The 13,863-nt window shown below is 43.3% G+C and overlaps 1 protein-coding gene and 1 pseudogene across 1 annotated transcript; one reads left to right on the forward strand and one right to left on the reverse strand.

Annotated features, from left to right (window-relative positions):
• Nucleotides 1-721: 721 nt before the first annotated feature.
• On the reverse strand, nt 722-4,179 carry LOC123425570 (annotated as a pseudogene).
• Nucleotides 4,180-5,916: 1,737 nt separating this feature from the next.
• On the forward strand, nt 5,917-6,897 carry LOC123429641 (protein DMP2-like). The gene has a single exon (XM_045113658.1). The coding sequence runs from the start codon at nt 5,957-5,959 to the stop codon at nt 6,596-6,598; it is 642 nt and encodes a 213-aa protein (XP_044969593.1). The 5' UTR covers nt 5,917-5,956; the 3' UTR covers nt 6,599-6,897.
• The last annotated feature ends 6,966 nt before the right edge of the window (nt 6,898-13,863 follow it).

Below are 13,863 nucleotides of genomic sequence, written 5' to 3' on the forward strand. Positions count from 1 at the left end.
CGCCTCTGCCTCACGCGCTCGTTCCTTTGCTGTTGCTGCCGCCGACGACTCCGTCCCGTTCACCGCGTACACGGTCGACGGGATAGCAGGCCTTCGAAACCCCGCCTCACCGGTTCCTGTACGGGAGAGGGGCGATTAGGTTTTTGGGGAGCAATCACGCGGCTACTCGCCTCCGTCCGTTTGCTTCCTCTACATCCACGTCGTCCTTGTCATCACCATGGCTGAACCATCCGAGGTCGATCGTCTCGCCCTTGAAGCTGAGAAGAAGGCGGCAGAGGATGCTACCGCCGCCAATGCTGCTGCTACGGCCAAGTGGCCAACCGGAGGGTATAACATATTTATCCCACTCTTGTTCGTTTCGTTCCTAGCAGTACTACTTGCATGCATAGATGTATCAACTATATGCGTAGTATGTGCTAGATTAGTTCATGATCAATATGAAATTATTCTAGTCAATACCGTGCTAGTTATTATCTCGTGGATTAATCTACTCGAAAAATTGCCTATTTACTCAACACTATCAACCAGCTCTTCTGAGAGCAACTCCAGTCGTTTGGCCCCGAGCGCACCCGTCGAATGCCTTTTTGGCGTTGCGCCGACGCTTTTTCGCCCTGGGGGTGAGCGAGTTTCCAAACACACCCCCAGGTTTCTGCCCCCACACGCCAACTATTTCAAATTTGTCTTTCCCGCTGCCAAAAATACACCACGAGTTTGATGATCATCATGCCACAAGTCGACGATCAGCAATGCCATAGTTCAGCGATCGAACACACCCAATAGTTTGGCGGTCAAAAGGAAGGGGCAATAGGTATGAAATGAAACAAACGTCCGGCTCAACATAGTGCAGATCCTCTGTCACGAGACTGGCCGCGGCCGGGCTCTTCGTCGGCGTGGTTTCTGCGTTCGGGATGGGCGTTGCCGTCGTCACCGTTGTGGTCGCCGCCGGTGCGGGCATCTGGTTTAAGATGAGGTCGCGCTTCACAAGGTACCACACCTTCACCTGCTTGTCCATCGTTGATGTGTCTGCCCCCATCAAGAACGCTAGGTCGGTATTCCTCTTCTTTGTAATGACGTTGGTCCTAAGAAGGCCGAGCTTGACGTGCTAGTTCGTCATCAACGTCGTCTACCACGCGTCGGATTTCTCCTCCCTCCTGGCAGCACTGCTTTTAGCGTCGGTGATGCATTGCTCGATCGATGATTGCAGCCGTTCGGCAGCGGGCGTCGTGCCCTGGCATTTTTGGTGCCATTGGGGTGCCCTTCTGCCGCAGCCGTGACAAGCGCGTCTGGGTTGTAGGTCTCCTTGGCCTTGTTGCGAGCGAGCCGAACTTCCCTCCACTTCTCACACGACACGATCCTGGAGAACACGTGAAGGAACTTGAACTCTTGGTCCTCGTTGTCTTGGAGATACATGGCGAACATCTGAACCATCTGCATAATTGCGAACAAAACATGTCGGCAAAGTACACGGCGACACGACGAACCGGGGCCGGCGAACTATGTCCATACGTGACCCTCGACGTTGGCACAGCTTTCAAGGCGAGCAGCGACCTCCTCAATGATCCCATGCCACTTGTTGCAGGCCGTCTGGATCGTCGACCAGTGGTTCGACATGGCCTTCTCGCCATGGTCCATGTGGATGTTGACGAAGTCGGGGTCGACCAGCTTGCGTTTGTCAAACGCCGTCTTGATTCTCCCCCGGTATGTGTTGGTGTTTTGATTCACGACGGTGATTGGATCGATGATGACGGTCTTCCACGCTTCGACAAGGCACTCGTCTTCCTTGGACGTCCACTTGATGTGGGGTTTGGCTGGCTTGGCATTCGACGTCAGCTTCTTCTTCCCCCTCCTCTTCGGCGCTGGTTCTGGTTCCACCTCCACCTGCTCTTACTCCCCCTCCTCCTCGGCATCGTGGAGCTCATCATCAATGTCGCCGGCGGTGTCCCTTGTTTCATCCTGAACGCCGAATCCCAGGTAGGACGTGGCGGCGACGGAGCCGCTCTTCATGATCTCGTCCATGTCGGCATTGATGTGGCTAAACTGTAGCGCTGAACCGGGCATGAATGGAAGGGCACCATGATGCAGAGGAGACGTAGGCGAGGCTGACGAGTACGCTAGCGGCGAGTAGCTGTACTGGGTGTTGAGGCCGGCGTTGAACACGGTGGAGGGAGTGCGCGGGTTGTGGATGAAGCTGATGGGGGAGGAACGCTGCGGCGTGCCATGCGGGAAGGTGGTGTTGGGGTTGAAACATGTGCGTCGTCGTCGGAGTAGCCAGGCGAGGGTGTGTACCCCTAGGGTGGCATCGTTGGTGAGAGGTTGGCCTGGTGGCTCCATGCAGCCTATGATGACCCACAAGTATAGGGGATCAATCGTAGTACTTTCGATAAGTAAGAGTGTCGAACCCAACGAGGAGCAGAAGGATCTCACAAGTGGTTTTCAACAAGGTAAAATCTGCACGCACTAAAATCGTTGGTAACAAGCGTTTGTGTGGTGAGATGATTCGTAGCGAGCAACAAGTAACAAAAGTAGAAACCGTGCAGCAAAGTGGCCCAATCCCTTTTGTAGCAAGGGACAAGCCTGGACAAAGTCTTATAGGAGGAAAAAACGGTCCTGAGGAGACACGGGAATTTCTGTCATGCTAGTTTTCATCATGTTCATATGATTCGCGTTCGTTACTTTGATAGTTTGATATCTGGGTGGACCAGCGCTTGGGTACTGTCCTTACTTGGACAAGCATCCCACTTATGATTAACCCCTCTCGAAAGCATCCGCAACTACGAAAGAAGAATTAAGACAAAGTCTAACCATAACATTAAACTAGTGGATCCAAATCAGCCCCTTATGAAGCAACGCATAAACTAGGGTTTAAGCTTCTGTCACTCTAGAAACCCGTCATCTACTTACTACTTCCCAATGCCTTCCTCTAGGCCCAAATAATGGTGAAGTGTTATGTAGTCGACGTTCACATAACACCACTAGAGGAAAAACAACATACAACATATCAAATTACCGAGCGAATACCAAATTCACATGACTACTATTAGCATGACTTATCCCATGTCCTCAGGAACAAAAGTAACTACTCACAAAGCATAATCATATTCATGACCAGAGAGGTAATGAGTAGCATCAAGGATCTGAACATAAACTCTTCCACAAAATAATCCAACTAGAATCAACTACAAAGAGTAATCAACACTACTAGCAACCTTACAAGTATCAATCGGAGTCATGAGACGGAGATTGGTTACAAGTGATGAACTAGGGTTTGGAGATGAGATGGTGCTGATGAAGATGTTGATGGTGACGAGTCCCCTCTGATGAGAGGAGTGTTGGTGATGACGATGACGACGATTTCCCCCTCCGGGAGGGAAGTTTCCCCGGCAGGATCGTCCTGCCGGAGCTCTAGATTGGTTCTGCTCAAGTTCCGCCTCGTGGCGGCAGCGAATCCACGAAAAAGCTCCTCCATGATTTTTTTTCCAGACGAAACCCTTCATATAGAAGAAGAGGGGGGAAAGTGGGCCAGCAGGTTGCCCACAAGCCCTCATGGCGCGGCCTGGGGGGTGGCCGCGCCGTGCAGGCTTGTGGCCAACCCCTGACGCCCCTCTGGCACTTCTTCGGCCCAGTATGTTTGATAAATCCGGAAAAAAATCCTCGTTGATTTTCACGGCGTTTGGAGTTGCGTAGAATAGGTATCTCAACTTTGCTCCACTTTCAGGCCAGAATTCCAGTTGCCGGCATTCTCCCTCTTCATGTAAACCTTTCAAAATAAGAGAGAAAATGCATAAGAATAGTACCGTGAAGTGAAATAACAGCCCAAGAAGCGATAAATATCAACATGAAAACATGATGCAAAATGGACGTATCAGCCTACGGGTTGCATCCGGGCGGATTCATCATTCCCGCCCGAGACGCCTCTCCATGTTCGACCTCCGACGTTGTTGCCTCGTCCCCGGCCGCCGCTTTCCTGATCCTCTTGGCGTCGAGTCTTCTCCGCTGGTCGGTTGTGACCGCCTCCCGGCGATGTACATCCGCCCTCCATTGGGCGTCCGAAATGCCCGCCGGCCTAGGCATCGACTTCCTCTGCTTCGGGTGAGTGGAATCAGAAGTGGTGGCCGGGCAAGGGATGGTGTACTTCTTCGGCGGCATAGCAGCCCGATGGCGGGAGCGGCCCGGAGCCATTCGATTTTCGCACATCTGTCAAATAGGCCCGTCTGTCGCCGACGGCACGGACCCATTCGACTTTTCGCTTCGGCCAGCGACCCTAGGCGCCCCGGGGGGGCTGGGCTGGGCTCGGGTTCGTCGGCTGTTATTTTGGTCTAAACTGGCATTAAATGAGGAGTTGACGGCGCGACTGGGCCGGTTTTTCGCCGCCACGCTGAAAAAGACGCCTTGGGGGCCTATGGGGGGGGGGGTTAGGGAGTGGCGATGCCCTTAGTGGTCGATATCTTAGCTTCTCTGCAACAAAGGCCAACGATGATGGAACTCTACCCGTATGTATGTCGGATATGAGAATTCCCCTTCTCCATCTCCACCAACTCGATGCTCAGAAAAACGAAGGACGAAGAGAACCCCCCCCCCCCACTCCATCTCCACCAACTCGATGCTATACCTACGTAAGGTAGTTACGTAAACTAACATAATTTCTTATCTGTCCTTTTTTAATTGGGTTTAGTTAGGGGAGGGGGGCCCATCCACTTGAAATCAGGGAGGGGGGAGAGATTGTTTAGGAAAGTCACGTAACAGTACGTAGGAATTGTACGTACAGCTTGCATTCGATGCATCCACCGTACTAAGAGCTCCTTGAAGAACCGATTCTGTAACAACCCCAAAGGCGAATCTATCTAAAGAAACCTAAAACTCCCATTATGATTTGAGATTGCCTTGCCGTTGCGCCCCTTGCCTTTCTTACTGGATTTCCAGTTGATGGGGAAGGCTTGGCAAAGAAGCTTGTGTCGGAAGAGAAGTGGAAAACTAAGCTGTTCGGGCTTAACTTAAACCTGATTGCCCTAGTAGGAGTCAGAATAAGGTTGAGGCTTGAAGACAAGCAACTCACATCTCGGATCTTGCCATTGCCAGGAGCATGGATGCCCAGAATGCCCTGAAATTAGCCAAAACAACCCGGTGGGGTAAAGTCGTCAAGTGGGCAATGGTTCTAAATATATATATAGTGACTGACACGAGATGCGACAATCTCAAACTTATTAGAGGAGTAGTCACCGGATCCACCTTCCCAGTCGTCTTCAACCATAAAAGAATACCTCAGAAGATATCTAGCCGCACGGTGCTACTCGAAGGCACTGGGACGGAACTTCGACACGGCGTCACGCCAAATGCCAATCCAAACTTTCTCTTGGTGTCAAAGATTGGTGCAGTTCATGATCACTCGGCTAGCATACGATTTAAATCGAGCCAAGCACCACAATTTAGGGTTTGTACTTCTCCAACAAGGAAAACCGGCCCATTAAGAACAAGATGAATTTATTATTCAAAAACAAACAGCATGATGAATTTCCTTTTTAATTAAATTGATGAACCTTTTTTATCATTAACCTTTTTCAAGTATTCGTTAAAAAAATAACTTTTTCAAGTAAGCTCAACTTCACCCTAAAAAAATCTCAACTTCTTGAGCGACAACTGTCCGAAACTAGGAGTCCGTTGTGGATCGGCAGGTGTCTGGCACAACCGTTTCTGGGTGCAGTTTCTTATCATCCCAACCAAGCTACCTTCCTTGGCCGGGTGAGCCACCATGCATGCATTCGTTCGAAAGGCCGAGAATATTTCGGTTACGCCGGCGTCACTCTCGCGTGTAGCTCCGAGCAACCACACCATCGTTGCTTGTCGTAGGCTGGCACTCCTCGCTCACGTACTCTATATAAAACGGAATCCAACGACGGCGCCAAGCATCGATCTGACTCATAAATCTCCTCGTAGAATCAGCCGGCCGACGCGCGGCTCCATGGATTCCTGTGCGATACGCGTCGAAATGCCTGTGACCGGCCAAGAATGCCCGCCTCAGGAAACGAAGCCAATCAAGGGCAAGTCGCCGGTGGACAAGACGCTGTCGGGCGCGTCGGACCTGCTGAAGCTGCTGCCGACGGGCACGGTGCTGGCGTTCCAGGCGCTGGCGCCGTCCTTCACCAACCATGGCGTCTGCCACACGGCCAACCGATACCTGGTGCTGGTGCTCATCGGCGGCTGCGCCCTCTCCTGCGTGCTCCTCTCCTTCACGGACAGCCTCGTCGGCCGCGACGGCAAGCTCTACTACGGCATCGCCACGTTCCGGTCCTTCTACCCGTTCAACTTCGCCGGCGCGCCCGCCGAGCGGGATGCCATGTTCAACGACCTCGGCCGGTTCAGGGTCAACGGGCTGGACTTCGTGCACGCCGTCTTCTCCGCGGTTGTGTTCCTGGCGGTGGCCGTCGCCGACGCCAGCATACAGAGCTGCATGTTCCCGAACGCCGGGGCGGACGTGAGGGAGCTGCTGGTGAACCTGCCGCTCGGGGCGGGGTTCCTGTCCAGCGTCGTGTTCATGATCTTCCCCACCACCAGGAAAAGCGTCGGCTACACGGACATGACGCCCCACTCCCACTCGCAGTGAAGTGAAGCTCGTACCAACATACTCTCTCCGTAAACTAATATAAGAACATTTAAAACACTACTTTAATAATCTAAACACTTTTATACGAAGTACAGTATTAGTTTACAGAGGGAGTACTACGTATCTCGATTGGAAGCATATATGAAAACCCGAAAATGCAAAGACGCATGTTATGCATGTATCTCCATCACTAGCTAGCATCATGTATTCATGTGAGAGCGGGAAAGGATAGAAACTTGTACGAATCATGCCACTTCAACGTCAATATATGTATGTCAGCATGGCCATTTGCCATCTTCGTAATTATTACCATCGTTGTCATGATCAGATCATAATATATTTATTTATTTTTACGAGGTACGAGGTACTCCCTCCGTTTCTTAATATAAGACTTTTTAGAGATTTCATTATAGACTAGATACGGAACAAAATGAGTGAATCTACATTCTAAAATATGACTACATACATCCGTATGTAGTTTATAATGTAATCTTTAAAAGATCTTTTATTTAGAAACAGAGGAAGTAGATCATAATAGTTTTTCTAGCGGTTCGGTACCGAGCTGCGAGGAATCCACCATTGCCTATTTATTCTAAGATTCATACAGATTTTATACTCTTTTTTAAATCAGACTACACATCACAATACATTCGCTAGTGTTAGATATTGTCAGCTTTTACAGATGAGTGTTACTACCTTCTTTTCGGTTTATAAGGCTTGCGTGTATTCCTAGGTTGACAAATAGGCCATCGTAATACAAGTTATATATCACAAAAAGTATGGCATTAGAAACTTCAAACCGTCTACTTTCTAATGGTATGAATTTTAGACTATACAACTCATTTTATCTTGATCAAATTATAGATCTAGGAATACGTGCAAGCCTTATAATCTGGAAAAGAGGTAGTAGAGTGGAGAGAACGGTGCATGCATGCATGCTTATTTTCATCCTCATCTTCTATTCCTAAATAGCTACAATTAACTACCTATTTTTTTCTAGAAATGCAACCATTCCACATAAGCAAGTCATGCATGCAATCCATAAATTACATTTTTTCTATTACACTATGCATTCAATATTACCACATTATAAGTTCATGCATGTTATTCATAACTTATTTTTTGCATTATAGTTCATCCTTACATTTTTGTTAGAAATGATCTATTAACTGCAATTCTGCTTTCCTGTTTTTATATGCTTCACGTGTTTTTAAGCTTACAATTGATTTTCATTAGTTTTAGTTGTTTTTTAGCAATTATTTATGCATTTTTAGAAAGGTTCCAGCAGCAACGCGTGGGGCATTGTCTAGTATTTTTAATGATTCATACTTTTGAACCAAATGTCCATTATTAAAACATTTTATATATTTGAATTTGTGGTGAAAAGCCTTCAGAACAACATAAATTTTGGTTATATTTGAACTAGATTTTATTTTACTTATTTCAATTATCTTTGAAGTCACTTTCATAAAATATTAGATTTTTTTACTATTTGATAAAAGTTATTTCTACTTTTTCCCACATTCCCCCAAACTGGAATATGGAACTCAAAGAATCACACACACACACACACACACACACACATGTGTGTGTGTGTGTGTGTGTAAAATACATCCTACCAAATATATATATATATATATATATATATATATATATAGTGTGTGTGCAAAAAATAGGATAAATTTTATCTACCACCGGTGATAGTTACCACCACTTACGTTTTGTATATTGTATGTAGTATCTATCAAATCGGAGAGTATGTACGCATAGTATGTAGTATATAATAATATTTAGGTAGTATATATACTATTTTTTTGATAGTATGTATCATTTTTGTGTATGTTCTTTTTTACGTATAAAAATATACGTATTTCACAAATATAATAAAATTATGGGCTAACTTGTAATTTTTTCATATAACTCACTTTCAAAAAATGCAAGTGATGCTAACTACCACATGTGTATATATATATTCTTAATAATAAATTTTTAACTACCACCTGTGGAGAAATACAAGTTTAATATATTCTTAATAATAAATTCTGTACGATGAAACAAACAAATTTTCATATTTCATATAACCCGTTTAACATATTTTGACTCATATATTTTAATAATAAATTCTGCAATATTAAACAACCAATTACCCATATTTCAAATAATTGTTTCATAACCAAGTTCTCATAATATATTCTAAATAACAATTTCTGCACAATTGATTATATAATTGAAATAATCAATTTCACATATTTTAGATACACACATTTCACACGTTTTTCACACACTAGAATAAGAAAATTGACAAAGTAACTAAAAAATGTTTCGTATATTAGAAAAATATTAGTCTCCATATACTTTAAATAATTAATTTCAAATATTTTAAAAATACCAGTTTCATATATTTTAAAAATACAATATCATTTTAGAAAATTGTTTCACTCAATTAAAAAATTGGTTACACTTTTCAAAGAGGTGCTTTCACTTTCAAAAATCTATAATTTAGAGAAGAAAAATTCACTCATTTCAAAACTAGATTTGACTCATTTGAAAAAATAATTTGAAATAATCAACTTTATATTTTTATGAAATTACACCTTTCACGTATTTCACATTGAAATATATTTCATACACATGAAAACAGATTTCAATCATTTCAGAATTTCGGTCTCACCAAATTCAAAAAAATCATTTCACTTATTTTAGATAACTGATTTCACTCATTTGAAACGTTAAAATTTAAACACGTTCAAATGTACTCTAGACTAATTTTATTTCAAAGGTCTTGACGTCAAGAGTTCAAATATATAAAAAGTTTTAAAAACTAAATTATGGTTTAAAAGATATTATGGATTTAAATGTGCATATGTTGAATAAAAGGATGGATTTGTTGGATAAAGGAGGAGATAGTGGGTTTATTTTATTTCTGCCATGCATGCATTTGGAGGAGAGAGAGAGAGAGGACACGTGTGGGGCCTAGAGATGGGGGATGTATGTGGTGCACGTCGGCATTTGGTGCTAATGGTGCATTGGTCCCCCGTTGCGCATTCAAAAATAATAGTAAAAATGTAGAAACAATTTATTGTACTGACACAACGTTAATATATGTTTTCATTAAAAGAAAAATCAAAATTAGAAACAATGCTCAATATACAAAAATTACAAATGTAACACTTAATAATACATAACAGAAGTCGGGCTTCAATTTTAGCGCATTAGCACATTCATTTAAAAATATATTTTAGTATCAAAAAATGTTTTGAATTTAGATTTGTATTTTTGTGACAACATACAATGATGTTGTGTCAATGCATTAATTTATTTTCAGACTATTAAAAAACATTAATGTGCAATGGCGTCCTGTGCACCGGTAACATCAATTAACAGGTGCACCAGATACGTTCTCCCTACAACTGATGTGGCATAAGAAATTATTCGAAAGGCTCACACCAAATACGCATCTATACGTTATGTGTGGGCCGCCAGCCTGCATGAATCATCTTGCAGTGAACGACAGATGGTTAGCCGGTACATACCGAAACCGATTAAAAGGTCTTTGCGATGATCAGACGTTGATTTAAGAAATCTTGTTGCACCTTAAACAATTGTCGATAAAAGAAATCTAGTTGAGTTCCCATGGTAATGACAATACTTTTCGTGGTACTCAAAATTGGGAGTTCCCTATTTGCCAGGTAACTGAAAAATAAATTAGGGTTAGTCCATTTTTTACTGTTGAACCATCATTCAATGACCATGATCACCTCACACTTTTGATCTTCAACCACCCCATTTCTTCTTGGGAACCGCTAGGGATCAGACTACTGATCCCTCCTTTCCATCAGACTAATCATGAGCCATAGGATTAGAACTATAGGATCCGTCAGATGACCCTCTGGAGTCTGGGTTTGCATTAAATTACATCCGTAAATCAGGTACTACTAGTTATGCACGCCACTAATTGTGTGGGATTAACTGCAAGGATTTGTAGGAAGCAAAAAAAAATTGGTTTCAGGAAACTACTTGCAGATTTGTAGGAAGCAAATATGTTAACTAATTATTAAATTCAATTTTCCTTCCTATATATGCAATTAATATATACTTCCACAAACGGTTGCACTGTCGTGTAATAGTTTGCTTCCTTTAGAATAAAATTGGTGTTTCCATTCATCGAATTTTTTTCTTCTTTGGTGAATGGTTTTTTTGCTTCAATGTAATAAAAAAATTAGGTTCTACATAACTGGTTATTTTGTTTCAAAAGCATTGCTATCTTGCTTCCATCGACTAGAGAATAGATTCCATCGACTGGAGAATTGCTTCCAGCCAACCCAATATAAATTTGCTACTATCAAAGAGAAAATCAATATTACTTTCAGAACCATAGCATCTTGTTTCCATCCACTTTAGAATTGCTTTTAACCAAACACCCCCAATGAGAAAAATATTTCCAATGTCACTATTACAAATGCTTCAAAAGTTTGACAAGAGAATAAAAACTGCTATCAGATGAAGTATGATTTGATGGACATAGTAAGTCTATTTGCTTCCATGTGTCAAACATCCGCTTTAAAGCAAATTGGCAATTGCTTTCTAGTTGTGTCTATACACCTTGGATGAGGAAACCATAAGATTGACTTCGGCACAGCTTCTTGAGGCGTCGAGCAGCATAGGTTGTGTGCATGTTGTCGTCGGAATCAAGGGATCATGTACAGCAGCACATAAGTACGCCTATGCCTGCTTTATCATGCAGCCTTCATGGTTCTCGCATCTGGGGGCTCAGGAAAGAGCCAACTTCCAGAGTATAATACTGCACCCTCAATCAACGACGTAGGTTTTGCAGCTGTCTTTGAGGCATAAAACTGCATCACTGAATCGAATTGCCGCAAAACAACTCTTCAAAAACTCATGGGTTCCCTCCACTTCATGATGCTTATTGAAAAGGAATAACTTTAGATGTACATTAGCAAATATAACCATATGCTGCTTGCAACAGAAACTCTGGAAGAATGAAAAATAAGGAAGAAAGTATCTGGGATTATGGGTCGCATCCTTCGTCAACAAAAAAATCTGACTCAAAAACTTGATTCTATTCCTTCAAATTAAGATCAACAATGTACTACATGGGAATTTTAGGAAGCATGGACTTTTTCGCTATCAAGTACAAACAATATAAAGCATGGAAATGAAGCAAATTTATGTAGTGTAGAAGCACAACTTTAAAAGGATGAACCAAATTAAACAAAGACAAGGTGAGGCATCAGAACAATAATACTTATGAATAAAATGTATGCACTGCCGAAGCACAATTATACGTATGAAGCATGCACATTTGGTAGCATCGTATTAACGCAAGTCTTAACAACTGTTGCATAAAAATTGGAAGCATAGAAAATGATGCTATCTCAAATGAATGATCTCAATCGGAAGCATACAAATTTGGAGATGTAAACTAGAACTAAATTAGTCAGCAAAGTCAGTGGATGATTCTGTAAATTTATACATACCAAATTGAGATGAAAATAAATGGATTAACTAGGGGAGATGAGAAGAGGTGTGGGCCGATTTCATACAGATTGACGATGCTTGTATCATAGTTGGGAAGAAGGGACGTCGTTGCTGCTTCACTTTTGAGAGTCTCAGCAGACAAATAGGTTCACGACAGCGCATCAGGGAGACGGGATGGAGAAGCAAAATCACACACAGATCAACGAACTTCTCACCAAGAAGACCACCATGACCGCTTCAAGGGAGTTTGTAGGCATCGGGGTAAACCACACTGGGTTGGATGGTGCTATGGCAACATGCAGATGGAGAGCTACTTCCATACCTGCTGAGTGTTGACTCGTCCATGAGAGCATGTTGCTCGCCTACTGAAAGAAGAAGCCTGGACTCGTCGGCGACGCGGTGATAAACGAAGAGAATTGGATTGGAGTTGAGACGGTCGTGATGGGAGTGGAGGAAGGAATTGGGGGCAACGGGTGCGGAGGAACGGGACGCGGGATTTGTGGAGATCTTGAGTTTTTTGCGGTGTGATTCAATTTATTGGAACAATAAATGCTGGGATTATGGACCGTGAGATGGAAAAGGAATCAACGACAACAAAAGGGTCTCACGATTGAGAGACTCCAGACGTCTGAGCTAAAGTGTTTCCCTTTCTTCTTCTTCTTCTTCTTCTTCTTCTTCTTCTTCTTCTTCTTCATGTAGTTGCCCACCAAGCCCCACCCAACTACACACATCATTGTTGCTTTCTGTCGAATTTTGACGACCCCGCACCGACCAAGTTTTAGACTCGCTCGTGCTAGCTATCGCCTCCCGCTCATGCACGAACAACACTCGTCGTTTGGGCTTCTATCATCGTCCCTTCCTTTGTCCTCGCGCAAAGCGGAAGAAGTGATTGGCATGCATTATTTTTCTAGGGACCTGTTGTTTAGCAAATGTGCCAAAATTTATTAACAACGGAAATGTCAGCGAGCTTCCTAACACGCCACTTAATTTTGCACATGATATAGATAAAAGTAGTATCGCGAGTACTCGTGGAATATATCCGGAGAAGCTCAAGTTTTAGCCAAACTTTGAAATTTATTATGATTTTTCAGTTCTTTTCATGTTAAAAAATTCATGTCAGATCTACTATACACATTATCTTTATTCCAAACTTGATACTATAGGAACTAATGATGTGCAGGCCAACATATTTTGTGGAAATGCTGGTACAAACTCTCCTTATATTGCAAACCCACATGCGGTTGATGGTTAGAGGGACAGTGATATCCCCATTTTATTATAGTTCAAATCTTGGTGCTCGTATTATTTTTGAATTTATTTCAGAATTTCCGGTGATACATATTCAGTGGGAAGAGACGTTTTCGTCGCCGGCGAGGTGTCTACGGTGACTTCATAAATCTCAACATGATATGTCGGTTCAGTCTCTTGCAGGGGCTCATAGAGGTAAGATGTACGTGTCTGCGTTCATAAGGGTGAGTATATGCATGTTTATATAAGTGCTTGCATGTTAAAAAAAACTCTCCTTATATTGAAAAAGAAATGAACTGTCCTTGTTGAGTTATTAATCATAAAAATCGATGACTATGGTTGCATAGATCACAATGCACGATCTCTCCGAGATTTACATCAAACGGCAACTAAAGCATGGACGACCTTCTTCCACCACGCGTGATCTCCTCCCCAATATGCCACACGATCTCCTCCTCTCAAAGAACTGATTCTCTTCTCTTGCATGACGGTGCGTCCACTGTTGGCATGAATGCTTC

The sequence above is a fragment of the Hordeum vulgare genome, chromosome 2H (genome assembly GCF_904849725.1).
Source record: "Hordeum vulgare subsp. vulgare chromosome 2H, MorexV3_pseudomolecules_assembly, whole genome shotgun sequence".
Lineage (NCBI taxonomy): Eukaryota > Viridiplantae > Streptophyta > Magnoliopsida > Poales > Poaceae > Hordeum > Hordeum vulgare.